The sequence below is a fragment of the Watersipora subatra genome, chromosome 5 (assembly GCF_963576615.1).
Source record: "Watersipora subatra chromosome 5, tzWatSuba1.1, whole genome shotgun sequence".
NCBI classification, from domain to species: Eukaryota; Metazoa; Bryozoa; class Gymnolaemata; order Cheilostomatida; family Watersiporidae; genus Watersipora; species Watersipora subatra.
In genome coordinates this window covers 48,199,274-48,225,444 of record NC_088712.1, presented here as the reverse complement: position 1 = coordinate 48,225,444, position 26,171 = coordinate 48,199,274, and the positions used below count along the sequence as shown (strand labels likewise).

The window sequence follows — 26,171 nt, the reverse complement described above, 5'->3', positions numbered from 1 at the left end:
TGAGCTTCATGCAGTTGCTTTCCATTGTCTCATATAGTAGTTTTTCATTTGGTCTTGAGCAGATAACTGAACAATCATCTGCACATTGAAGCGGGGTTCCATTCCATGAGTTTAGCATGTCTCTTGTGTATAGTAGAAAAAGTATAGGGAATAAGATGCTTCCTTGTGGCAGTCCTATTTTGCATTGTTTTGGCTGTGATAGATGGTTGTTAACTTTAATTCTGATTGTTTGTCGTGTGAGAAAATTAGATATTAATTGAAGGAAAGATCTATTTATCACTAATTCAGCGAGTCTGAACAGCATTCCTTGGTGCCACACACTGTCAAAAGCTTTTTGTACGCCGATAAAAAGGCCTGCGACTTTTTGTTTAGATGATTGATTGTGTTGAATTTCTATCATCATTGCACGTAGGTAAGTAGAGGTAGATCTGTTTATACGAAATCCGTGTTGGTATTCTGGTATCCAGCCTTCTGACTCTGTTAGAATTCAAAGTCTGTGCTCAATTATCCTTTCTAGAATTTCGCCACATATAGATGTTATTGTGATTGGGCGATAGTTGTTTGCTGTGGTGTAATCTTTTTTCCCAGGCTTTCTCAAGAAAATTACTACATTGTTGGAAAATGGCCACTTGCTTGAGGTAAGGATACTGTCAAACAGTATTTTGAGTGTAATTTGAAACTGGAAACTTCCAATTTTTATCCTTGAAGAGTGTATGCCGTCGTAGTTGGATCCTTTTCCTCTGGTTTTAATTTGTTGTGTAGACTTGATTATTTCTTCTATTGTGACTGGTGTGGTCAAGTGTGGAAATCTAGGTTCGTTTTGTAATTCTTCTGCAACTCTTTTGTTCACATGCGCCCCTAACGAGTCCTGGATGACTGAGTCTGATGTAGAGTTGATGTTAAGGTGTTTGCCTTTGAAGATGTTGTCATAGAAGAGTTCTGCTTTACTTGAATCGGTGGTTAGAATTTTGCTGGTGGTACTTAAATAGCTGATCTTAGCATTAGTATTGTTGTAAAACTACTATATTGCAGTCAGGATACTTTCACAGTTTCTTTTTTATTTGATAATATGCCTGCAAATAGGGTATTTTTGTATTTTGTTATCAGCAAAATAAAATATTAGTAACTCACTCTAACCCCACTCTAACCACTGCAGTTTGCCGACTGAATTCTAGCATGTTCGAGAAAAGCCGAGTTATAATAGGTAAGATAACTCCGTGCAATGAAGCAAATCGATGTTTTCGAAATACACCCAGTGTATTCTAGAACCTTCAAGGGCATGTCAAGTTCCGCTCTGAACTACTTTTTAGCGGCAACAATTGCAAGCCAATAAGATATCTTGGAAGATTCTAGACTAACTAATGGCAGAAGTGCTAACGCGTTTGCAAAAGTCATAATTCAGGAAACCCTGCATGTTTTAAAACTTAACGTCTTTTAAAAGTAATATCAAATTGAATTTTAAACAGTTATTAGTAAAAAAAATTAATTATTAAGTTTAGTCTATAATATTCTGCGTAGTATTCTTACTGCGCATTAATTTTAAGATAGATATAAGGTCGGCGTGGTTTCTAGTTCTTTCTTTCCCATTCAAAAACGGCACGAGGGAGTAGCACAAATCATATTGTTGCTAACAGCTCGGCGAATAACGTACAGAATGTGAGTATCGCTCAAGCCTATGCTCACTAAAGTTATACGAAACCATTTACGTTTACACACTGCGTTAACCTATATTGTAGTAGCACATATGTAGGATCTTTGAAATACCACTTAACTATATCGAATTTCTTTAGATAACAAGCAGGACAATTCAACTGGAAAATGGCAGATAGCGAAGGTGTCGAGACTTTTGCATTTCAAGCGGAAATAGCACAGTTGATGAGTCTGATCATCAACACATTTTATTCAAACAAGGAAATCTTTCTTCGTGAGCTCATATCTAATGCCAGCGATGCCCTGGACAAAATCCGTTACGAATCGCTCACAGATCCCTCAAAATTGGATTCTGGTAAGTTTGTCAAACTAATTCTTATGAATTTTTTTCACTGTGCATTAGAAAATTGGACAATATTCATGGGTTCTTTTGTAGGGAAGGAAATGCACATCCGCCTAATCCCTGATGCTGAGAACAAGACTCTGACAATCTTGGACACGGGAGTTGGTATGACCAAAGCTGATTTAGTGAACAACCTTGGCACGATTGCTCGATCAGGAACTAAAGCTTTCATGGAGGCACTTCAGGTATAAATCTGCAAATATAGCGAATTTGTTAAAAGTAGTCCCAAGCTCTCTTTCAGTCTCTTATGATATGCATTGTAAAACACTGATAAATATTCATGTGAATAGGCAGGTGCAGACATATCTATGATTGGACAATTTGGTGTGGGTTTCTACTCGGTCTACCTGGTGGCAGATAGAGTCACCGTTACTTCCAAGCATAATGATGATGAAGCATATGTATGGGAAAGTTCTGCTGGAGGCTCCTTCACAATAAGACCAGATACTGGTGAGTAAAAGTAGTTAGAAATGTATCAAGTAAGTGTTAACTGGTTAACATTGCCTGCCGATATTAAAATGCGTTTGGTTTTGTTAGATGGAGAAGTAACGCGAGGCACCAAGATTGTGATGTACCTGAAGGAAGACCAGACAGAGTATTGTGAGGAGAAGAGAATAAAGGAGGTTGTAAAGAAACATTCACAGTTCATCGGCTATCCAATCCATCTTCTAGTAAGTTGTAAACTGTTCAAATCATGTTTCTAATTCAGAGGTGTTCTCTCCTCTTACTCCTTTTGTCTTGTCGAAAGATGTTGAATTGGTTTAAATCATATTTGTTGTCTGTATTGATGCAGTTGATGTTGATAATCATATTCAGGTCACTATTAGTGTTGTTGATAACAGTTGTGTTAATAATGCATTTGTAGTGTCAGAAAGAAAGAGACAAGGAAGTGAGTGATGATGAAGCTGAAGCGGAGACTGAGGATAAAAAAGAGGAGAGTGGCGATACTGAGGTAAGCCACTTGGCATTGTTTATGCATTTGACACAAAATAGCTCTAAAAGTGATTTCGAAGTGAAGTTGAGTAGGCGGACAATTGATATCATAATTTTTAATTGGGGAAAATGAGAAATCTGCTGTTTTATTTTGACTCATATAAACCCAATGATGAAGTAGAGATCTTGTACCTATTAGGATAAGCCAAAAGTAGAAGATGTTGATGAAGACGATGAGGAAGACAGTAAAGGTGACAAGAAAAAGAAAAAAACTATCAAAGAGAAGTATACAGAAGATGAGGAGCTAAACAAGACCAAGCCACTATGGACTCGGAATCCAGATGACATCACAAATGAAGAATATGGAGAGTTCTACAAATCTCTGACCAATGATTGGGAGGATCATCTTGCTGTCAAGGTTATTTAAGATGTATTTGTCTGTTCATTATAGTTAATATTGATATCGCCAAGGATGCCAACCTGTTGTCCATTGCATAGTGACATTTCTCAACTTCTACTGACAAGTTGATAAATTTTTTTCAGCATTTCTCGGTTGAAGGACAGCTTGAATTTAGAGCACTGCTGTTTTTGCCAAAACGAGCTCCATTTGACATGTTTGAAAACAAAAAAAAGAAAAACAACATCAAGTTGTATGTCAGAAGAGTCTTCATTATGGATAATTGCGAAGATCTTATCCCAGAGTATCTAAACTTTGTCAAAGGTGTTGTTGACAGTGAGGACTTGCCTCTCAACATTTCCAGAGAAATGCTTCAGCAAAGCAAGATCTTGAAAGGTCAGTCAAATGATGACTTCATTTTCATCGATTAAATTGGCTGATGATGACATTCTTTCCCCAACAGATCGCATAGGAAGAATATAACTAAACACAAAGCTAAACCAAAACTGAAGGCTTGATTATTAATTTTTTTCAATTAGGTGTTATAATTCTCCAGTCTTTTAATTTGTCGTTCTGTTTATTTGTAGTTATCCGAAAAAATCTGGTGAAGAAGTGTATGGAGCTGTTTGAGGAGCTTGCTGACAATGCTGATGATTACAAGAAGTTTTATGAACAGTTTTCAAAGAACATGAAGGTTTGTTTGTCTGTCTTGCAAGCCACTGTCAATTGATACGTTGGTTATTGGTTTGTATCACCAATTGTAGTAGCGCGTTTTCAAAGTGGCTATACGACCAACTGTTTGTAGCTGGGTATCCATGAAGATACAACAAACAGGAAGAAACTGGCCAACTTACTGAGATACCACTCAAGCCAATCTGGAGATGAGATGACATCTCTCAAAGACTATGTCTCACGAATGAAAGATAACCAGAAAGACATATACTACATCACTGGTATGCTGCAATTTTCAAGTGTTGCCTAAGCATCCAGTATCTATTGTGGTGGTTTATTCCATCCCGATTCGTTGGTTTGCTAAGATTACACTCAAGCATTTCTGTACAATTTTGCTAGCACAGAAATTCTTGATACATTTAGTCACTGTTGTGACTTGATTATTGTGAGCATTCAATTCAATCTCGCAAACTTATGAAATTATTGTACCTATATCTCGGCCACAGCAATTGCCTACTAGATTTTGATCTGAGTGTATGGTTAGACATCAAGTACAGCTGCTCCCTGTCAACAAATTCAATAATGGAAGCCGTTGTGGTTTTCAATAAAACGAAAGTTAATTTTTAGGTGAAAGCAAGGATGTGGTGAGCAATTCCTCGTTTGTTGAGCGAGTAAAGAAAAGGGGGATGGAGGTTCTGTACATGACTGACCCGATTGATGAATATGCTACCCAGCAGCTCAAAGAGTATGAAGGTAGGTTAATGATAGCAGTTATTCATATAATAATGCCTTAGTGGACATATGATGATTGCTACAAAGATAGGAAATGCCGTCTTATCGACTATGCAGATACTGTACACATGGCTGATGTCCACAATTACGAAATATTTGATTCATGTTGTTATTTGTGGTGTGCAAATGTACATATGTTGTTGTAGGCAAAACTTTAGTGTGTGTCACCAAAGAAGGCCTTGAGCTTCCAGAAGATGAGGATGAGAAAAAGAAATTTGAAGAAGACAAGGCGAAGTATGAGGGTCTCTGCAAAGCAATGGGTGACATTTTGGACAAGAAGGTTGAAAAGGTACGTGTCAAGTTTGTCTAGTATTGGAAGGATAAAAATGGCTTAGTGATGAGCTCTTTCCCCAACAGATCGATATAAGAAGAAAGTCTAGACTATTCAAGCTAAACCAAATCTGAAAGCAGTTCCCATTGTTAGTTGATTTTCCTAGCTGTTAGACTAGTATTATAACACTTGAAATATTTTTAGGTGGTGGTTTCTACTCGACTAGTGAGTTCTCCGTGCTGTGTCGTTACCAGCCAGTATGGTTGGTCAGCAAACATGGAGAGGATAATGAAGGCGCAGGCTCTCCGTGACACCTCTACCATGGGGTATATGGCAGCAAAAAAGCATATGGAAATCAATCCTGACCACGCAATAATAAAGACATTGCGTGAAAAGGTATGTGAACACATGTTGCTATATATTATTATTTTATGGTTCATCTAAACATCTGGCATTTTTATAAGGTAATGAAAATAATCTTATCTTTTAGGTTGAAGCTGACAAAAATGACAAATCTGTTAAAGACCTGGTAATGTTGCTGTTTGAGACTTCAATGATGGCCTCAGGATTCACTTTGGAGGATCCTCAGTTGCATGCCAGCAGAATTCATAGGATGGTTTGCCTGGGCCTAGGTAAGATTTGGTAACTCAAGTTTGTTGCCTTGCAGGATTTGGGCATGAGTTCCATTTTATTATGGGTAACTCTAATCAATCCGGCTAGAGAAAAATGTGACTTCTTAATCCCCGGGTTACTGTTTAGTGGCTTGGTTTCAAAAGCTCACTACATTTGTGTTACAGTATTGACTTGTTTCTACTTGTTGTCGCATAGGTTGTATTGATATACAAATGTTTCCTTAATAGGCATCGACGAAGATGAGGCTGCAGCTGAAGAGGCTGGTGCTGATGAAGATATGCCTGCTCTTGAAGAAGATGATGATGCTGCCAAGATGGAGGAAGTTGACTAACTTTTTCTTTGTTATTCCAACCTGTATCTATTCTGTCCATTTTTTCCCTTGATTGCTATTTTGAAACACTGCTAGTGCAGTGTTCTGTGTCTTGAGAATTCTGTTAATTATTGCGAAGCCGAACAAACCCAAAAAAATTGTAAACACGAAAAAGTTCGTTATGAAATTTGTTGCAAGTAATATGTGAAATATTGCTGTTTTTGTCCTGTGTCGTTGTGCCGCAGTTGTAAAATCTTTGTACATAAAGCAATAAAGTCCTATTTACATCTCATTTACATTTCATTCTTATGAGATTTAATCGTAAACAAAATACTAAGTGCTCTCTATAGCTAGTGTCCAATAGTTTTTTGGTGCAACCAAAGGCCCTACACAACTACAGAATCATCTATGGTGTGCCCAGCAGTTGGCAATGAGCCTTGTACTACAACACTATTGTTAGAGTATTAGTTAATAGGTATTTGATATAAATAGTTCTGCAGCAATTTGACATGAGCCAAGTTGCATGGTGTTACACGTCTTTCACTAATACCAGTTGGAAAAACGACTTGATAAAAAAGCACTGCCAAATACACCAAGCTGACTCGACAGGTCATTACATGATCAGCTGCAGATAAAAAACTTCATATTCTGAATTTTCAACTATGCAACAAGACTTCACCTCATAGTCAGAGCAGGACAACCCTATCTGTCATAAAAATAATTTCTAATACTTTTCTCAACTTATGCAATATGATTTGTGCAAAAGATTCTTCAATATTTATGTATTGCCTGTTTGAACGTTGCACTATGTAATGTCGTTAGTTACATACTCATAAAATGGCGGAGGCGTAATGAACAAGTCGATAACTGTTGCCATCGTGACAAGGAATTTCACAGACTGTGATTGGGTAATTGAAATAAAACGCCATTGTCCGCCAGAAAGCTTAGTAATAGCGGCTCCAACTAGTAGCATGAGCTGCGTGCCTGAGCTACTAGGATTTTTCTATCGAAAGGCAAGTTCGCTGAGCTCTTCATTGGTCAACTAAATATAGTTTTTGGATTGGTTAATTGCTTTGTTTATAATCATTGAAGTTCACGTGCGTGACCAAAGCCTATATGGCTTCGGCGGTTGCTAAGCAACAATACAACTGCTCACTACTACCTCTTCAAGTAACTAACTCACGCAGTAACTTTGCTTGTAATGAAAGCAGCATGACATAACAAGCACTCAAGGAGTGAATACCTTGATGCACTGTCCCTCAACCAAAGATATATATGTTTTAGTATTCACCACTAATAAGTTCTGTTGTATTTAACCCAAGGCTCTACTATTTAGTAAATATAACTCCTTGGAATGCACAGAGATGCATGTCAATTTTTTTATAGCAGAGATGTTTAGTAGCTTTTATATTCAAATTTAGAGGAAGTTCAACCAAGAAAAGAGTCCTTCTCTTTGGTATAACTATCTCTAAAGGCTCAACAGCTGAAGGAGTCACTTTGTTATGTATATATGATAACAAGCTAAATAATTTGACAAGGAAGGAACCACTTTAATTATTACAAGAAATTGATTATATATTTATATACAGGTATATGTACAGATTTATGCACAGTTTATACAACTAAATATATTTTCAAATAAAATAGACCATATAAAAGTTAAAAATGCAAACAATTGGACAAACCAAAACTTTGATAAGATGAAGAAATTTAACTCAATGATTACAATCATCACACAAATACTTGGCTGTTTTCTTGCCTGCATAATGTCCCTTTGGCAAGCCAATGCAAGCCAAATGATAGTATTCCTTACACGCATCACATTCTATGCCTTCTTCTCCTTCATTCCTCCAATTAAGTCGACAGTGACAGTACACCTAGATGAACATTTACACATAATTAGTTTTATGAAGCTATCCATATATTCCGCAAAAATGAGTGTGTATTCGAAATAGACAATATGGTGCAAAAATAAAATACCTAAGCAATACGCTCTATGTATAACTCTATGTATACTCTATGTATGACATGTATTGCTAGAGATGCTCCTGCTACGAATACATAAAATGACCAATTTGATATTATTAATAATGAAATTTGCTTACCTTCAAAGTAATATACCTAGATTTAATTCTTCTTTTCCCTTCAACACTTCGTGGAAATGGAGAAAACTCTCCATAGGTTAGACATTGATACAGATGGCTCCTTAGCTTACGTTGATCATATGTTATCTGTATAATGACAACATTGCAAGGGAAGCAAGCCTATATGACTGTTAACAGTTAACAAAAATACTAAGAAAAGAATCACACACCTAGAACTCCAATGTCAAAAGTTTCAAGTTCGACAGTACACAACAATCCCTTACATATACTCCGATTAGATTTGTTAAAAACCACTATGCAAGCATGATTTTCAGTGATAAAAGCTAATAGACAAGACACGGTCCAACATTTAAAATGCATCAAGAACAATATTAATAAGAATTTAGGTAAAAAGTCTGTTGTTAAAGCATTGTAAAAACATTAAACATGCACGTGTAAGATTTGAGAAAACAAATAACTGAAACAAGGCTAAACTAATATGTTTAATTACATATGATGGTACCATTGCCAATTGTGATCAACCAGAGTTAGTAAGCTTTATACAATGCAATCATTTTTAGCTAGTCAACCATCAAGCAACTAACAGATGTCATCACGGACCAGATTTTACATGTGATGTGGTTAAATATTCCATTGTATCTTGTTGTTTTGTTCGTGTCCATTTGATGATCCGGTTTATTGTATACTTATTTTATATATTGTATTGAACTGCGTTGCATTAAATTGTTTTATAGGATTTGTGTGGCATTATGTTGTGCGATATTATATAGTAATACATATTTCATTGAATTTTAATCTATCGAGTTATATTGTATTATTATTATAGTGCTCACATATCAATTATTACCTTACAGAAGTGTGCGATGTATGAGTTAACTAAATATTGTTGTGGCAAGAGCTGAAGGGTGTACTTCTATTCTTTTCATGTAGGGCTATGCACATTGCCTACACATCAAAATCAGTCCTGTATTTCTTCCTAATTTTAAGTTTTAAATTTATACCTACATGATTTGCTAGATCGTTCTTTCTGATAGGTTATGATGGATAAATAGTGCACCATTAACGTAAGCTCTTATATGTCTTTATGATAATTTTGTATTTTGAACTCATTGTATGTAATGGATGTGATTCTTTACTTTGTAGTCAGCCGCCAGGGACTCAGTATGACAGACATTTCTCGTCATCATTTTACCCACTGGTCTCCCAGAAACGCTCTTCATACTCTTGACAATAGGACCTGTACAACTACTGATTGACAAGCTATGCTGTATACCTCATTGGGTACACTGGTTGTGATGAAGACTAACTAACGAATTTAATGTTTAATATTTTAAATTAAATTATTATATTGCTGGGCGACTGATGACAAGCATAAAGTATTTATTATGCTTCTCTTAGTACTTTCCGTCGGTACATGTTATATTTTTTTATTTAACTGACATTTATATGCGAAATTTCTTGCTTACTTTTAGATTTATTGTACAGGTAGCGTGCTAAAACAATATTGGTGCAGTATGTTCGATGACAACTAACTTTATGGATGAATAATTAATATCATAGGACGTTGTATGTGTATTTTGATACATCGTATGACTATTATATTATATAGCATGTTTACCAAGGTACACAGTCTGTTTATCATTATACATCGAAAACACTCAATTGATTTTAGAAAGCATATTGTAAAGTATTTAATAAAACTATTAAATAGAATCTTAAAGCTCATCATCATTGTCTATATGATTACCATCTTCAACCTCATCGTTCATTTCATTGCTGCAGTCTACACAGACACTTGCGCAACCTGAAGATGCAGTTTAGCATCATCATCGGCTTTCACATCTACTCTTTTTGCATGAGCAACTAGTCCAATGGACAAACTGCCTGGGAATAGCTCTGTGTCCATCAAGAAATCACTGCACATAAATCTCATCATCGTTTTTACTCCAGCCATGATTTGTGGGATCAGACGGCATGATTAGTAGGAGACCGGATCATCAAATTCACACGAACAAAACAACAAGATACAATGGAATATTTAACCACATCACATGTGAAATCTGGTCCGTGATGACATCTGTTAGTTGCTTAGAATTTATTATCAGTCAAGAGTGATTGAATCATCATGTTAATATGGACATCGTTCTTGATATTCAATTACAATGAAATAATGGCGATCACGGTGAATGAACGAGGTCTTCGGTTTGATCATGAAAATAATTAGTTCTGCTTATCTAGCAATGGTTGTAAATGATTCCAAATAGTGAACTTATAATGGTCAACACGTTCAGTTACCGTTTTTATTTGTTGAGGTGATAAAACTACTAAATAACTGAGGTTAGTAGCTCAGGCACGCAGCTCATGCTACTAGTTTGGGCCGCGATTACTAAGCATTCTGGCGGACTATGACGTTTTATTTCAATTATCCAATCACAGTCTGTGAAATTCCTTGTCACAATGGCAACAGTGATCGACTTGTTTATTACGCCTCCGCCATTTGATGAGTATGTAATTTAAACAAGAAAGTATATAAGTATCGGCATTACAGAGTGCAACGTGCAAACAGGCAATAAGTAAATATTGAAGAATCTTTTGCACGTATCATATTGCATAAGTTGAGTAAAGTAATAACAACTCACAATTGAGTTACTCTGCTCCTAGACTATCAGGGAAACTCAAGGTTGTAACATCACTGTTGAATGATCAGGCCTCGAACTATCACCATGAATATTAAAAACGCAGAAACTCGAAAGTGAGCCATTTAATATGTAGCGTTTGAGAATATTGAGCATGTCACCAATATGCATCAGTTTCAGAACTTCTTCTTGCTTTGGAATTGAAGAAATTGTTGTGGTGCTCGCCCGCGCGACGGGGGACAACTCCGCAAAAACAACAGTTTGTCAAGACAGGCTACACTATTGCCCAGTTCACTTACAAACAGGTTAAGGTCCAGCTTATGTCATAGCGACGAAACAGCGACCAATCGTGTGCAAATGTTGAGGATTTTTGGATGGGAATCCTGGCTGACACTCAACCATCTACCGTGTATGAAAAGAAACTGCACTGCAACCAAACCTTTATGAATTAGCACAAATATACATATATCTACCAATATATAATGTCATTTGTTAGTTTGTCATCCATATATCCAATTATAGCAATTCAATTCGCACTAGCATTGAACTCTGAAACAACAGTTCTGCAGACAAGCGTGCTATCCACTACACCACACGAGCTACTTGCGATACTGGCCGATACTGTAGAATACTTGTGTACATACTTATTACATGTGCTGATCTTTAATGGCAATCGATTAACATACGCACCCTTAACATTTCAGTAGCACCCTTGAACTACTAAGTGCCCAAACCTCCCCATAACGCTATAAATATTAAGTATTTATAGCATAAACATAATTAAGTCGTAACACACACAGAAATAAATAAAAACCTTCATTTAAAAGTTACAATGGTGAATGTTGTGTATGTTGATTGAAAATAAACTTTCTGTGCAAGATCTTTTATTGCAATGTATTTCTTGTTTGATATTATTTAATAAGGCAGAATGGAAGTACAGAACATGTTTTTACATATCTGACTTTGTTGCACACTAGCAGCTTATCGTATTCAGCATTCACTTCCTGAGATTCAGAAGGTAGTTAGGGAATTCATCATGTATGTCATTGATGCTCTCATGGTTGACAGGCGTCGTTGGTTCTTTTGATATCTGTCCAGACTTGCCAACCCAAGAGTGGGGCAATGCGTGAGATTTGGTTTTGGGGCAATTGATGTATCAATGATAGTATATATAAAATTGTGGAAATTGGGGCAAAAATCTCACGCATTTTCATTTTTTCTTTTGAGTGAGTCTCACGGCCAAAGCGTGAGAGTTGGCAGGTATGTATCTGTCCCAAACTTACTTTAACAATTCAGTGAATCGAAGGCTCGATTCATCTAAAAATAGCAATTCGATATTGAAAAGATACCTTGGTATCTTTTCAAGAAAAGATACCTTGGTATCTTTTCAAGAAAAGATACCTTGGTATCTTTTCAAGATATGTATTTAGGTATTCAAACTGCAAACAAAATCTGTTTTGAGTTTTTGGAGGTAATCAGTGCAGAACAGAATTATATTGGGTAGAAACCTACAAACCGCTTAAATGGCACAACAAAATAGAGTGACAGAGGAAAAAAATGCGGAGTAATTTTTCATCTTGTGTGTCAATCGTCCCGCTTTAATCGAATGAACAGCAATTGTAGCATAAAACATGTTAGAATATGGCACCAGTACACCTTAATCTGTATCAATGGTAGTTAAGTTTGACATTGACAGTAAGCCATTAACACAAACATGCAAATGGTCCAGCTGTCAGTAACCTCACTATTCTCAGAGAGATCTCCCATCAAGTAACTATTAATTCAACCACCAGCTGTAACCCAATAGGAACAAACCAACAGTGGCAGTCAATTCTGGATTATTGATAAAACTCTGTCCTCACACTTAAACCATCTGCGGTTCAAACATACAGAAAAGAGCTGCAAACAAAGACAGTAAAATGTTCCCTAAAGAAGGGCAACACTGGCTAATCAAATAGCATGCCAGCAATAGCAAAGTAAAGAGCAAGGCTGAAGAAACTCATTACCTTCCAATATATTCTCAAACAATAGTTAAAAAGGAAAAGCGATGTATACGTAGTAGTTAAGTAGTACTAGAAGCAGTAAGTAATAATAATAAATAATAGTCATAATGATAGTGAAGAGACAGCAATTCCATTAAAACCATTTATAAAGTTTATGAATGAAAAGCAGATGAAAATAATGAACATTTGCAATGATAACTAGACACATTCTGCAGTGTTTAATATACGTATGTATTGAAGCTATTTAAGCTCTTTAGATCTGAATACAAAGCGAAAACAACAAACATATTAGTAGAGCAGGAACATAAACTTATCTTTCAGCCTTTTCCTTCGGAGGGTGGGCTACTCAAACTAAGATGTTTTATAGTCAGAAATTTATGCTGAATTCAATTATAATGTTTCTACACTTATGAGCTTGCACATTTCTGAGCTAGAGAGCACTTTCGAAATGGGAGGGGACAACTCCAAGTTTGCTTAGAAAACCTTACATATCAGACAAAGAAAACTATTTTATAATCTCGAAAATTAATAAATGCTTTTATTTGAAATTAGGTGAGTCAATTCTCAGCACTTCTTAACCCATGCCAAGGATGCAGCAAGACTGCTTGTTTCACCGTCTTGATCAGTCTGTGAATGAAACCCTAGTCAGAGTGACTAAACTTCAATATGAGACAGCCAAACAGTAATCAAACAGATGGTTGATATTGGATGAAAAGAGCATTCAATGTGAAGTTACTCAAAAAGTGCTTAGCATTGAGAACTTTGATGGGAGTTCAGACTTGTTATGTCATTATGCCCGTTATAAAAAGTATTGTAACAAACTCGTTATGGAAAGAGCTGAGAAAAGACATGAGAAGAAACAGAAAGAATGTGATACAGCAGAAGAGGCGAGACTACATATCTATTACTTTACAAATTCATGATGATTACTCCATGATGATGGTACTTTGGTGAGAGAAAAAGAAAACATTTTCATTTTGTCTACACATTTTGTGAGCAGCAAAACTAACTCTTTGCAGTTTACATGACGTGTTATAGCCTACAAATTGGACATAAATGTATAGATAAATTACATGTATGATCCTTCCTTGGTTTTTTGCATATGACTACACAAACTACGCTATATATGGCACGCTGTACTATGCAGAGATGAGTAATCTGAAAGTATCGCAAAGCGAGGTGTATGAGGCTCTTATGAAGAAGGAGTATTTTACTTACCTATCAACCACGACACCACTGTCCATTCAGCAAGTCAACTGTGAAGCAGAAACTAGATCTTGTAACAGCTTTTTCTCAAGAATGCCACTTGATCAGCTATGACCTTGATGGATTAATCGCTGTAAGCCAAATAGATAATTTGACATCAGACCATGAGGAGGCAGATACCACTTGTTATCACTGGCACGTTACCACTTATCGCAAAGATAATGGAAGACAAACCCAGCTCAAGATTTCTAATCAAGTGCCAGGACACAGATGTTTTCCTAAGCTGTCTATCTTTAGTGGATGAGCTGCTATCACAGAAACTCATTTACTGCTGTGGTAAGTAGAGGTGGAACGAGACAGGTCTTTTAAGCTCGAGACGAGACTCGAGACACTGTCTTGTAAAAATTCGAGACTCGAGACACGAGACAGTAAAATAATGAGCATTTGGTGATGATTTCACTACACAAGTACTAGCTACTTGGCAGATATAAAATTAATAAAACTCTTTTTAAATTGAATTTTCACCTGGTGTAAACGATTTAAATACAACATTTTAATAGTGATATTGTGATGGAACGTTAGGTTGCCATCCTTATGTATAAATTTTAGTGGGAGTTATATTCCCTTTTTGCTCTCTCTGTAGCCACGCCCCTAAAGAAGGCTGGTCCTTGTACTTCATTTACATAATCTAATGTATTTAAGGCAGGGCCTCGGCTCTTATTAGTTGTTCAAATATATGCATTGCATTTGGAACCATACTTCTTCCGTTACCTTGAGCGATAGCAGAACCACACCAAGCATATAGCTAACTCCATAGACCTAGTCTATGGGCTGTGCTGGGGTGATAAATTCATAGAAGCATCGTCGACCCCGTCGACCTTGTCGACCTGGTACAAAACCCACTCTGGGAGCTATCCCTTGTGCAAGGTGGTTGATGTTGACCGGTGGTGTAAGTCGACCTAGTCGCCTCCGCGTGTTGGTCACGGGCAACCCGCACACAGCCCCTGTGAAGGGTGAATGCAGACCGGTAGAATAAGCCGACCTAGTCGCCTCTACGTGTTGGTCGCAGGATCCAACACACTGGTGGCAGCAGTGGGATCTGACTGCGGTAATTCGGACTTATAAGACAAACCTTGTAACCATGCCAAACAGCCGACGGAGTGCTACCAGAGATCTGGCTGAGGCAGAGTTACAGCAGGTCGACCAGATTAGTCAGCTGACAGAGGCTATTACTAGAGCCTTACAAATGCCGAAGAAGGAAGCTAGCTTCAAGCCACCGAAGTTCGATGGGAATGAAGATGTGGAACTGTTCATCTCCCAGTTCGAGGAGGTTGCCGAAGCTAATGAGTGGAATGAGAAGGCCACTCTCCTCCACCTGCGTGAGACATTGAAGGAGGGAGCCAGAGGTTGTAGTCGAGGAGACTCGCCTGCCTCCATCTTCTCGGCCTTACGCACCAAGTACGGGCTCTCCCCGAGAGAGGCTAAGAGCAGGCTCCACCTCAAGAAGGAACCCAAGACTAGCCTCCAAGAACATGCAACGGAGATGAAGCGGCTAGTGAAGATAGCATACGCTGACCTTCCGGATTCCTACCAAGCTAATATGGCCATGGATGCGTTTTCCCTGACTCTGGGAAACACGCACCTCCAATGCCATCTTTTAGCAGTAAGAGCACAGAGCTTAGAGGAAGCAGTGTAGGCAGGGAATGGGTTCCTGCAAATTCAGCCCACTCTTCCTCGGTCTGGTGCTCGACCCATAGTAATGACAGTAGAGGAGGAGGAGACTACCCCTGCTACAGTCGCCCCCGTCCACTCAGATCCTCCATCAGCCACCCTGAATGACGTCTTAATGGCTATAAAAGGGTTAGCAGATGGACTAAAAGAAGGAAACCGACTGGGGCAACGGGGAGCCGAGAAAAGGGTCCCTAACTGTTGGGGTTGCGGCCAGACAGGACATGTACAACGCCGGTGTCCTCAAGTTATCCAAGGACAATCACCTCAAGCCATGAGGTCGAGAAACGGTTCCCATCCACAGCAGTAGGGAGAAGTGCTGACTGTGGATCTACCATACCAAGGCAAGGCCAGTGGCAACGGCCACGACGGACTAGGCGACACAGGCTCCCCCCCTGCTCGCCACCGGTCCCCTTGCATAACCAATATCAGCCCTTACCTGAGTGCGCAGGTCTCCCACCCTCAGAAACCAAGGAGGAAACATACGTCTGGCCAAAGCCATCTTGGCCTTCCCAAAAAGGCCCCCAGAGAGTGAGTAAAGCCAGACGAACTCATGGAGATGAATCGTGGAAGCCACATAATAGCAGCTATTTCTTGCCAGGTCGCATCGGAGGGCAGCCCGTCCAGTTTCTCGTGGACACCGGATGCACATCTAATCTGTTGGGACGGCATGTCTTTGAACGCTTACCCAAGGATGTCAAGAGCCGATTAGAGGTTCGAGAAGACTATGGGCGGATGGCAGATGGTACACGGCTGCAATTTCACGGACTCATCACTCTCCCAGTCAGAGTCAGGAGTGTCCAAGTCACTGTATCTCTAGTGGTGTGTGCCCTGAAGGAGGATGCCATCCTGGGCATGCCATTCTTGGTCGACCACCACTGTGAGATGAATTTTCAGCAACCCACGTTGGTGTTAAATGGGCAGAAATTGACTTGCACTGACAGAGAGGGTCGACCCCTGACAAGTGGGGTTCAAATAATGCGAGCCACAACACTTCCCCCTCGAACCGAAGTCCTGGTTGCTGGGCGTCTCACGTCCTCATCCTATCAGCCGGTCGGGTTAATCGAGGGAGTACGAGGTAGTTACATGGTGGCCGCCAGCCTACATCAACCCGGTAAAAAGGGGAGAGTGGCCATCCGCTGCATGAATCCTACCGACCATCCAGTCAGTGTCACGGCAGGGACGATTGTAGGACAATACACTGGAGTAGGACCGGACGAAATAGGGGTTCCCTGGACAGCGAAAAGGGATGACGAGACCCCTAAGGAACCTCCCCCTTCTCCTTCAAGCGTGCCCCCCACATGCAAGACTTGCTCCAACAGGCGGCACCACATTGCTCGTCCCCTACCGAGCATCGAAGGATGGAAGACCTTTTGGTCCGTTATGCGGATGTGTTCAGCCAAGGAAGCGAAGACGTGGGGCGTACCACCCTGGTACAACATGAAATCCCCCTTCTCCCAGAGGCACAACCCATCCGTCAACACCCATACCGAGTAGGACACGAGAAAGAAGCCGAAATCGAGCGACAGGTTTCGGCCCTGGAGAAACAGGGCATGATTGAACCCGCTCACGGGGCCTGGAGCTCTCCAGTGGTCTTGGTGAGGAAGAAGGATGGGGCGTGGCGATTATGTGTGGACTATAGAAAGCTCAATAGTGTCACCTGCCAGGACGCCTACCCCCTTCCCCGGATTGACGAGAGTTTAGATGCCTTGTCCGGCAGCAAGTTTTTCAGTACCCTGGATATGATGAGCGGGTATTGGCAGGTCCCTCTCTCTGCCGAGGCCCAGGAACGGTCAGCATTCACCACACGCAGTGGATTATGGAGATGGAAGGTGCTCCCCTTTGGGCTGACCTCCGCTCCGGCTACCTTCCAGCGGCTAATGGAACGCGTCCTCCAAGGGTTACACTGGAAAACCTTGCTGTTATACCTAGACGACATCATCGTCATGTCGGCAGATTTCTCTAGTCATGTAACCAGGCTGGCAGAGGTGTTGGAACGATTGAGGCAAGCAGGGTTAAAATTGAAGCCCTCTAAATGCAGTCTGTTCCAGACCCAAGTTAAGTACCTGGGCCACATAGTCAGCGACACTGAAGTGGCTACCGACCCTGAGAAAGTTCAGGCCATCAGTGAATGGGCAGCACCACAGGATGTGACTCAGTTAAGGTCGTATTTGGGTACCACTGGGTACTACCACCGATACGTACCTGACTACGCCTCGATCGCCAAACCTCTCACCTTGTTGACAAGCGAGGGGGTCCCCTGGAAGTGGGAGGAAGACGAACAGGAAGCTTTCCTTAAGCTCAAGTGGTCACTGACGCACGCTCCAGTACTGGCATATCCTGATCCCTCTTTACCCTACGTACTCGATACTGATGCTAGTAACGTAGGGACTGGAGCTGTGTTATCCCAGGTCCAGCAAGGCAAGGAGCGACCTATAGCCTACTATAGCAAGACCCTCTCCCCCGCCGAACGCAACTACTGCGTGACGAGAAGAGAGCTGCTGGCAGTCGTGCTAGCTGTCCGACATTTCTGGCCCTACCTATACGGCAGAGAGTTTACTATCCGGACAGATCATGCCTCCTTGGTTTGGCTGCACCGGAGGAAGGAACCCTCTTGCCAGGTGGCCCGGTGGTTGGAGAGCCTAGCCGAGCACAAGTATCGAATCATCCATCGAAAAGGCGTTAAGCACGGTAACGCCGATGGGTTGAGTCGACAACAGTGCATCGACTGCCGGCAGTGTGCTGCCATTGAGAAGCGGGATCGGGGGCCCACTAGGTCGCAAGTGTGTGACTCTCTAGTAACCCCTGGGACAAATTGGAAAACTACTGTACCAGTGGACCCAATTACGGTACAGCCACCAAGAGGCACAGGAGGACCCAATCCTAGCGCCCACCAGTTGGACGAGAACGAATGGCCTCGACTACCCAGCCTCAGACATACAGGGCCCAGTCTCCCGACTCCCACACCAGCCAGCCTAGTTCCAGTACGGCTGCCATGCGGTGCGGGGTCACCGAGAGTGCTGGACAACCCCCTCAGGAAGTCTCAAAAACCTCGGTTACGGGCCGCCAAGGTGGCAGGTGAACCAGGGCCTGTGGTAGAGACTGATGAAATCGCGGTACCAGCAGACGCTAAAGCCACGAATGTAGACCTCTCACCACCAGTTGTCCCAAAGGCCCCGGAGTTATTGACAGTGGTGCAAACTCCGCTGGATGAGGTACGAGCACTGCAACAGAGACCCGCTACCGACCTAGAGATAATTTACCAGGCCGTCAGGAACCGGCAAAGAATCGAAGAGGCCGTACTACAAGTAGGTAGCCCCGAGTTGCAGCGATTGGCCCGGATGTTCCATCAGCTCCAGATTGACGAATCAGGTGTATTGACCCTTCATCTCATTCAGAATGGGCGAGAAAGGGTGGTGGTGGTATGCCCCCAAACGCTGAGACAAGAGATTCTGTGGAAGGCCCACGAACAAACTCACTGCGGTGTGGAAAGGACCCTGAAGCGCGTCCAGCTGGATTGGTACTGGCCGGGCATGACTGGAGATATCACGAGGGCCGTTCTCTCTTGCGAAGTTTGCCAGCGAGCTAAGACGGGAAAGGGCCGGACCTCCGGGAACCGACAGCGGCTGTACGCCGGGCGGCCATGGCAGCGTCTAGCCGTAGATTTGGTGGGACCTTTACCTCAGACACCTCGAGGAAATAGCTGGGTGTTGGTACTCACTGACCATTTCACTCGGTGGTCGGATGCCTTAGCCATCCCTGACGCTACAGCCCCAGGTCTCGGATGAGTGGCCCAGGTCTTGGATGAGCGAGTATTTAGTTACTTCGGTCTGCCCAAAATTATTCACACCGACCAGGGGAGCCAATTCGAGTCCTCCTTGTTCCAAGAGCTATGTGACTTATGGGGAGTCGACAAATCTAGGACCACTCCGTACCACCCCGAAGGGAACGGTGTGGTTGAAAGAAACAATCGGGTATTGGGTGACTCCCTACGAGCCCTTTTACTGGACAGAGGACAAGAGGACTGGGATCAATTACTGCCACAGATCATGCGGACGTTGCGAGGGCTACCGCACTCCGCCACTAAGGAAACACCAAATTATTTAATGTTGGGTCGGGAGCTTCGTCTTCCTGACCAGTTGCTGCATGGAAACAGGATGGAATCATTTAAGAGCACACACGAGTACGTTCAGACTGTTCACGACCGGTTGATGCAGGCCCATACTCTCCTCCGAGATAGACAGAAGGAGATTGTATCAACCGATGTGAAAGAGCCTCCGCTATTCAATGAGGGTGACCTCGTATGGTTGCTAAGCAAGAGGCGAAGAAGAGGGGAAAATCCGAAATTAGCGGCCAAGTATGTGGGGCCCTATCGCGTACTAAGGAGTCACGAAAACCATACCTACGAAATAGAAAGATATGGACAGCGATCCACTCAGGCTGAAGGAAGATTAAGGCTCTGTCGCCCTAGCCCGGTGCAACAAGGACGAGCCCCAGCTGAAGTCGAACCTGTCCGACGTCCCAACATGAGAGGTTACCCCCGGAGACGAGTACCGCGAGAGAACGGTAATCCAGAGGCCGTTATTTCAGAATCACTTCTGCCTAGTCGACTGATGGAATTACCAATACCACAATCGTCGGGAAGATTGGAATCACTTCGGCTTCCCAGCGAGGATTTTTTGGTCTCTCCAGGGGAACACAACCCTAACTCGAGGGCTGGCCCCGACCCTGGTTGCGAATTGGCAACCGAGGAAGCAAGAACTACGGGGAACGTAGGAGCCCAGGCTAGTACCGCTGGGGCTGGGAACACCACACGGCCCCAACGAATCAGAAAGCCCCCTGCGTATTTGGCAGATTATGACACCAGTACTGTCCAATCAGGAGAAGCCAGAAGGGGTCAAGGTCAGAGGGCGGCCATTTTGGAAACTAAAGAAAGCGCGCTCATTGCTTGTTATCAGCTCGATACGCACACACGCACGTATCTACACCCTCCAGCCATGGAAGTGACCAAGGAAACCGTCAAGGAGGCCTCTCCAATTACAGGAGCCTTGCCTCTACTATCGGAGTTAGTGATCCCATTGGAGCTACACCCGGCTCCCAATGAAACATTAGACGATATGGAGTCCGACTCGATGAAGGAAGAGTCCTCCCCGAATTCTTGTCTGCCGACCAAGTAGATCTCAGAAGAAACGGCCAAGAGGATCCTGAAGTTATGCCGGGAAGGCGGTATCAACTGTCCGTTATGCCAACAATTATTGTCCACCCCCGACGGCGCCGGATTCATATTGCGCAACATTTTACCAGATTCTTTTGTAAATGCGGTAGAAACTCGACTTCAAGGGACACTATCGCTAAGCATCAATCCAGAATAAAGGATGTAGAAATCCGGAAAGCCCACGGTGGAACAGGCATTAAGATTTATGAGGTCGACCGCACCAGCTACCCCGCCTGGAGCAAGAGAGTCCGATTGGTCAAACCCCCGGCCTTCGATAAACCTACACCCTATGGTCCAGTTAGGACGAAGCCACCTGTGAGGAGGGGACCACAGGCATCCTTTCCCTCTCCCCCGAAGAAAAAGCAGACAGCTCAGAAAGGTAGTCCGCCCAAAATGGGGAGACCCATACCGGCTCCCAGAAAGACATTAACGATGGTCGGGAGCATACAGAGCCGACTGGGAGACGTTCGACCCCGAGTCACGGTAGATACCCTTCGGGAGGAGGCCTCTAATCTCCGACGGACGGCCCGTCGCCTAGAAGAATTGGCCAATCGAATGTCGACCCAATGAAGATTACGACCGAATCCGTTAAAGACATGGACTGTCTCCATTTTATGGTGTGTTCTAGTTTGTTTGTGTTTCCTTATATTACTTTATTCTTTTTTTTTTGGTTTGGTTTTTATATAGCCGATTGTCGTCTATAGGGGCGGCGTGTGTGATGGAACGTTAGGTTGCCATCCTTATGTATAAATTTTAGTGGGAGTTATATTCCCTTTTTGCTCTCTCTGTAGCCACGCCCCTAAAGAAGGCTGGTCCTTGTACTTCATTTACATAATCTAATGTATTTAAGGTAGGGCCTCGGCTCTTATTAGTTGTTCAAATATATGCATTGCATTTGGAACCATACTTCTTCCGTTACCTTGAGCGATAGCAGAACCACACCAAGCATATAGCTAACTCCATAGACCTAGTCTATGGGCTGTGCTGGGGTGATAAATTCATAGAAGCATCGTCGACCCCGTCGACCTCCGGTCGACCTTGTCGACCTGGTACAAAACCCACTCTGGGAGCTATCCCTTGTGCAAGGTGGTTGATGTTGACCGGTGGTGTAAGTCGACCTAGTCGCCTCCGCGTGCTGGTCACGGGCAACCCGCACACAGCCCCTGTGAAGGGTGAATGCAGACCGGTAGAATAAGCCGACCTAGTCGCCTCTACGTGTTGGTCGCAGGATCCAACACAATATGCATGTAGTTTTTGTAAACAAAAGTGACACAAACAGCTCTAAAATACCGAAGTTATATATTCTAAGAATTTTGAGCTTGATTGATCATAATTATTATAAACATATTGCTTTGTACATGTATATTTTTACCATCTATTGAATAGTTCTTACTTTTTAATGTAATGTGTAATGAAACCGATAGCCGTCACTCTACAAAGAAATACCGCAACTAAAAGAACACACGATAACACTTTCATTCTTATCGTTTCATTAAAGTTTTCTTTGTGTATTAGCTGTAGTATGTGAATTATATTTAAATTGTACTCATGAAATTATATTAATTACTGTATACATGCACATGTATATTCTTACATTGAGCTAACAAAACGTCATATTTAACCGAGCACGGACTATGGTCGACACGGCCTTTCGTTCGTTTCTCCGTGTCCGGGCAAGTTTTACCCGCGATTGGTAGTATATACGTAAAAGAGGCCCGAATTTTATGAAGGGCAGTTGGTGTTTAGACACGATACGATAAAATACAGACATTTTACCCGCAAGTCTTATTTATTAAATTGGATTGTCCGAAGAGTAATTAGATACGACCCGGTATCTGTTTTAACGACACAGAACCGAACTAAAAAATAACAGGGCCGTTGTCCGGACTACATGATTAGACTCAGTGGCCAACATAATCAGTAGCAACAGGTAGTAACGGACCGGGTATAACTTTAAAGGCAGTTGCCCGCAATCCATTACAATATATGGAGTTGTTGCTACCGCAAAAAGCCATGTTTTAACAACCGTGCGCAGGCGCTTTAATTCTACTTCCTGTCTCGAGTTTGGCAATAGTTAAGTCGAGACGAGACCGATACGAGACAGGTCGATACTCGAGACGTCTCGTGTCTCGTTCCACCTCTAGTGGTAAGGAGCAGTTGAGATATGTAAAAATAGGCTGTCTGTCTATCGTCCTCACGCCCGAACGATGCAAAGCACTGCTCGGGCACCATGTTCTAAGTGGATGCGACAGTGTAAGCGTATTCTATTCCAGAGGGAAGATAACTTTCTTCAAGCTGCTAATGAACCATCCTGAATTCTGTAACACACTGAAATCATTGGGAGCAGATTTTGAAGTTGATGGCGCAATAAGAGAATCTATTGAGACATTCATATGCAGATTATATGGTGAAGAGACAAATCCCATCAATGAAGCACGGTATAAGATCTTCTGATCACCGTCTCGCACATCACAATCAAACCTACCGCCACACTAGATGAGTTAAATCTCCATATATCTAGGGCTGCCTATCAGGTCGCAATATAGAGAAGAGCCAAGCAAATCATCATCAATGCCCCATCCCCCCAGCAACATGGATGGTTTATGGAAGGTGGAGAGCTTAAAGCTGAATGGATGACACAACAACCAGCACCTCCTGATGCGCTCATGGACATGTTTTGTCGATGCAAAGCTAGATGCCTGTCTCGTTGCTGTCAGTGCAACAACACAGATCTCAAGTGTACGGACATGTGCAGATGCAGCTGCTGTAGGAATAGAAATAAAGAAGATGGGGATGAAAGTAGTGATGCAGAAGACTCAGATGACTGTGAATTAGAAGGTTATTAATCGAGTGGTATTGTAACCAGAAGTGTGCTTCATGTTTGATTAGAATACATATGTGTCATACCGTATAAAAGACTGACTAATTGCAATTTCACTTGCATAATAAAGTACACGGTTCAACATAATAAGCATTAATGATGAATATATGTATATTGTACTCAAATATTATATATACATGGTCCTAGTCTTTAAAAATACTTTTCATTTTTTTTTTCACAAAAATGATTTTGTTTTGTAGATTTGTAATGATATAGGAGTTGTGGAATAACAAGGACAAACTGTAAAGCTGCCATAATATCAACCAAACTGGAAATACATATTATATAATACGCCTTTAATATTATTCTAATATTTGAATAATAAATATTTTAGTGTTATTAGAGATGATTTGCACTTAGATTATTGCTAATCATTTAGTATTTATATGCCATTTCATTATCACATTGTTGGCAGAAGCACATAAAACATTACAGACATTGATTTAATTAAAATAATATATTAATTATATTGCTCAAAAATGAACAATCTGAGAGGTGTAGAAACCAAATATTTGAAATCAGCTCAAAATTCGGACCTAGATACCACTCTTATCACATAGCCCACCTTCAAAAGGAATAAATCACCCTTTTGGACAGCTTTTTGATGCCCTGCTGCTCTACTATATGACTTACCATCTGAAATGGCGACACAGACGAGTATTGTGTTAGTAGGGAGAGTAGAGAGTATTCACCTTAGGTCGGCTCTGATGCAGGTCTCGCTTGTCGCCCTTCGTATATCCCAAGCCCCGTCGTTTCCGGTTTTTCTTGTCCTCCGTTTCCCTCGCCCGATCCTGTATCCGATTCCGTAACTATACACTACACCTCCTCACCAAGTCCCATTCAAGATCACATCGACTGGTGCAGTTACATCATCCTGCCATGACCTATGTGTATTTTTTTGCTGCAACAACGGCATTAAACCAAGTCCAAAACGACGATGTATCCAATCTCTCCTTTTGTGTATCTCCCTTTTCTTTCTTTTCCTTTCTTTTGTTTTCTTCTTTCTTTTACTTTTTTTTTTTTTAAACAGGAAAATGCTTCAAACTAAGGAACGTATGTACATTTCACTCAAAGATTACTAGCCACCCCAACACATGATACGACAAGAAAAACAAAAATAAACAGACACGAGATGAAGACATTAACATATGTAGTTTACAAGTCCAGCTTATCTGGAGCTTTGACCAACCGGCCACTCCTAGTTGTTTTTCTGCTGGTTGAAGGGCTCGATCAGACTCTGGAGGCCAGTACCTCTGGCGGCTGTCTAGAGGTAAGTACTTCTCGCAGTTGTCTGGAGGCAAGTACCTCTGTCGACCGTCCGGAGGCAAGTACCTCTCGCGATTGTCTGGAGGCCAGTACTTCTGTCGGCTGTTCAGAGGTAAGTACCTCTGGAGGCTGTCTGGTGGCAAGTACTTCTGGCGGTTGTCTGGAGGCAACTACCTCCGGTGGTCGTCCGGAAACAGGTATCTCTGGCAGTTGTTCGGAAGCAACTACCCCGGAAGGCTGTCTGGCGGTAAGTACTTCTGGAGGTTGTCTGGAGGCAAATACCTCCGGAGATGAGGGTCCCATCTTATGCACTTGAGATCGGTTCCTGCGAAGAATGTTCCCATTTTCAGTCTGAAGCAACAGTTCTCTACCATTCATTGCGACAATAGTAGCCTGCCTGGCTGGCTGCTTTGGGTCCTCCTGAATTCTGACAGTCTGTTGAGTCTAAAACGGGCTGTGGTCCCTGGCTGCATGCCTGGTATTATAGTTGAATTTTTGTCGCAGCCTTATAGCCGTTTCTTTCTTTTGCATGCGCTTCTCATCAACAGACCTGTGCGTGAATATCCCCATGAAGTTTAGCTCCCTGTTCATTAACAGCTGGGCAGGAGAATATCCATTTTCGAGTGGCGTGTCCCTATAACTGCAGAGGGCTGCTTGCAAATTCACGTTTTTATTCAGAAAACCCTTTATCGTTGCCACCGCTCTTTCAGCCGCCCCATTGCTCTGTGTATACCTAGGCGACGATGTGATGTGCTCGATGTCCCATCTCCTTAGAAACTGACTGAACACTTCCTCCTTGAATTGGGCTGCATTGTCACTCATGAATGTGTGCGGGATACCGAGCATGCAGAATATGTCCTCGAGCTCTCTGCAGACCAATTCCGCCTGAGAGTTGGCCAGCGGTCGAGCTACTATGTATTTACTGAAGTAATCGAACAGCACTAGGTAACGCTGATCATCTTTCTCACACAGATCGGCTGCCAAACGCCACCAGGCTCTCTCAGGCAAAACCGTAGTCTGCATGGGCTCATTCGGTATCCATCTAAACTCCTCACACTTCGGGCAACGCT

At 42.0% G+C, this 26,171-nt stretch overlaps 1 protein-coding gene across 1 annotated transcript; it reads left to right on the top strand.

The window, feature by feature from the left end:
- Positions 1-1,528: 1,528 nt before the first annotated feature.
- LOC137396487 (heat shock protein HSP 90-alpha-like) lies at positions 1,529-6,353 on the top strand. Its single transcript, XM_068082782.1, has 15 exons — positions 1,529-1,656; positions 1,791-2,005; positions 2,087-2,238; positions 2,344-2,503; positions 2,591-2,724; positions 2,919-3,005; positions 3,186-3,404; positions 3,530-3,779; positions 3,971-4,077; positions 4,189-4,336; positions 4,683-4,808; positions 4,994-5,136; positions 5,323-5,514; positions 5,609-5,750; positions 5,979-6,353. Exons 2-15 carry the CDS (start codon positions 1,819-1,821, stop codon positions 6,080-6,082), a joined length of 2,151 nt encoding a protein of 716 aa, XP_067938883.1. The 5' UTR covers positions 1,529-1,656; positions 1,791-1,818; the 3' UTR covers positions 6,083-6,353.
- The last annotated feature ends 19,818 nt before the right edge of the window (positions 6,354-26,171 follow it).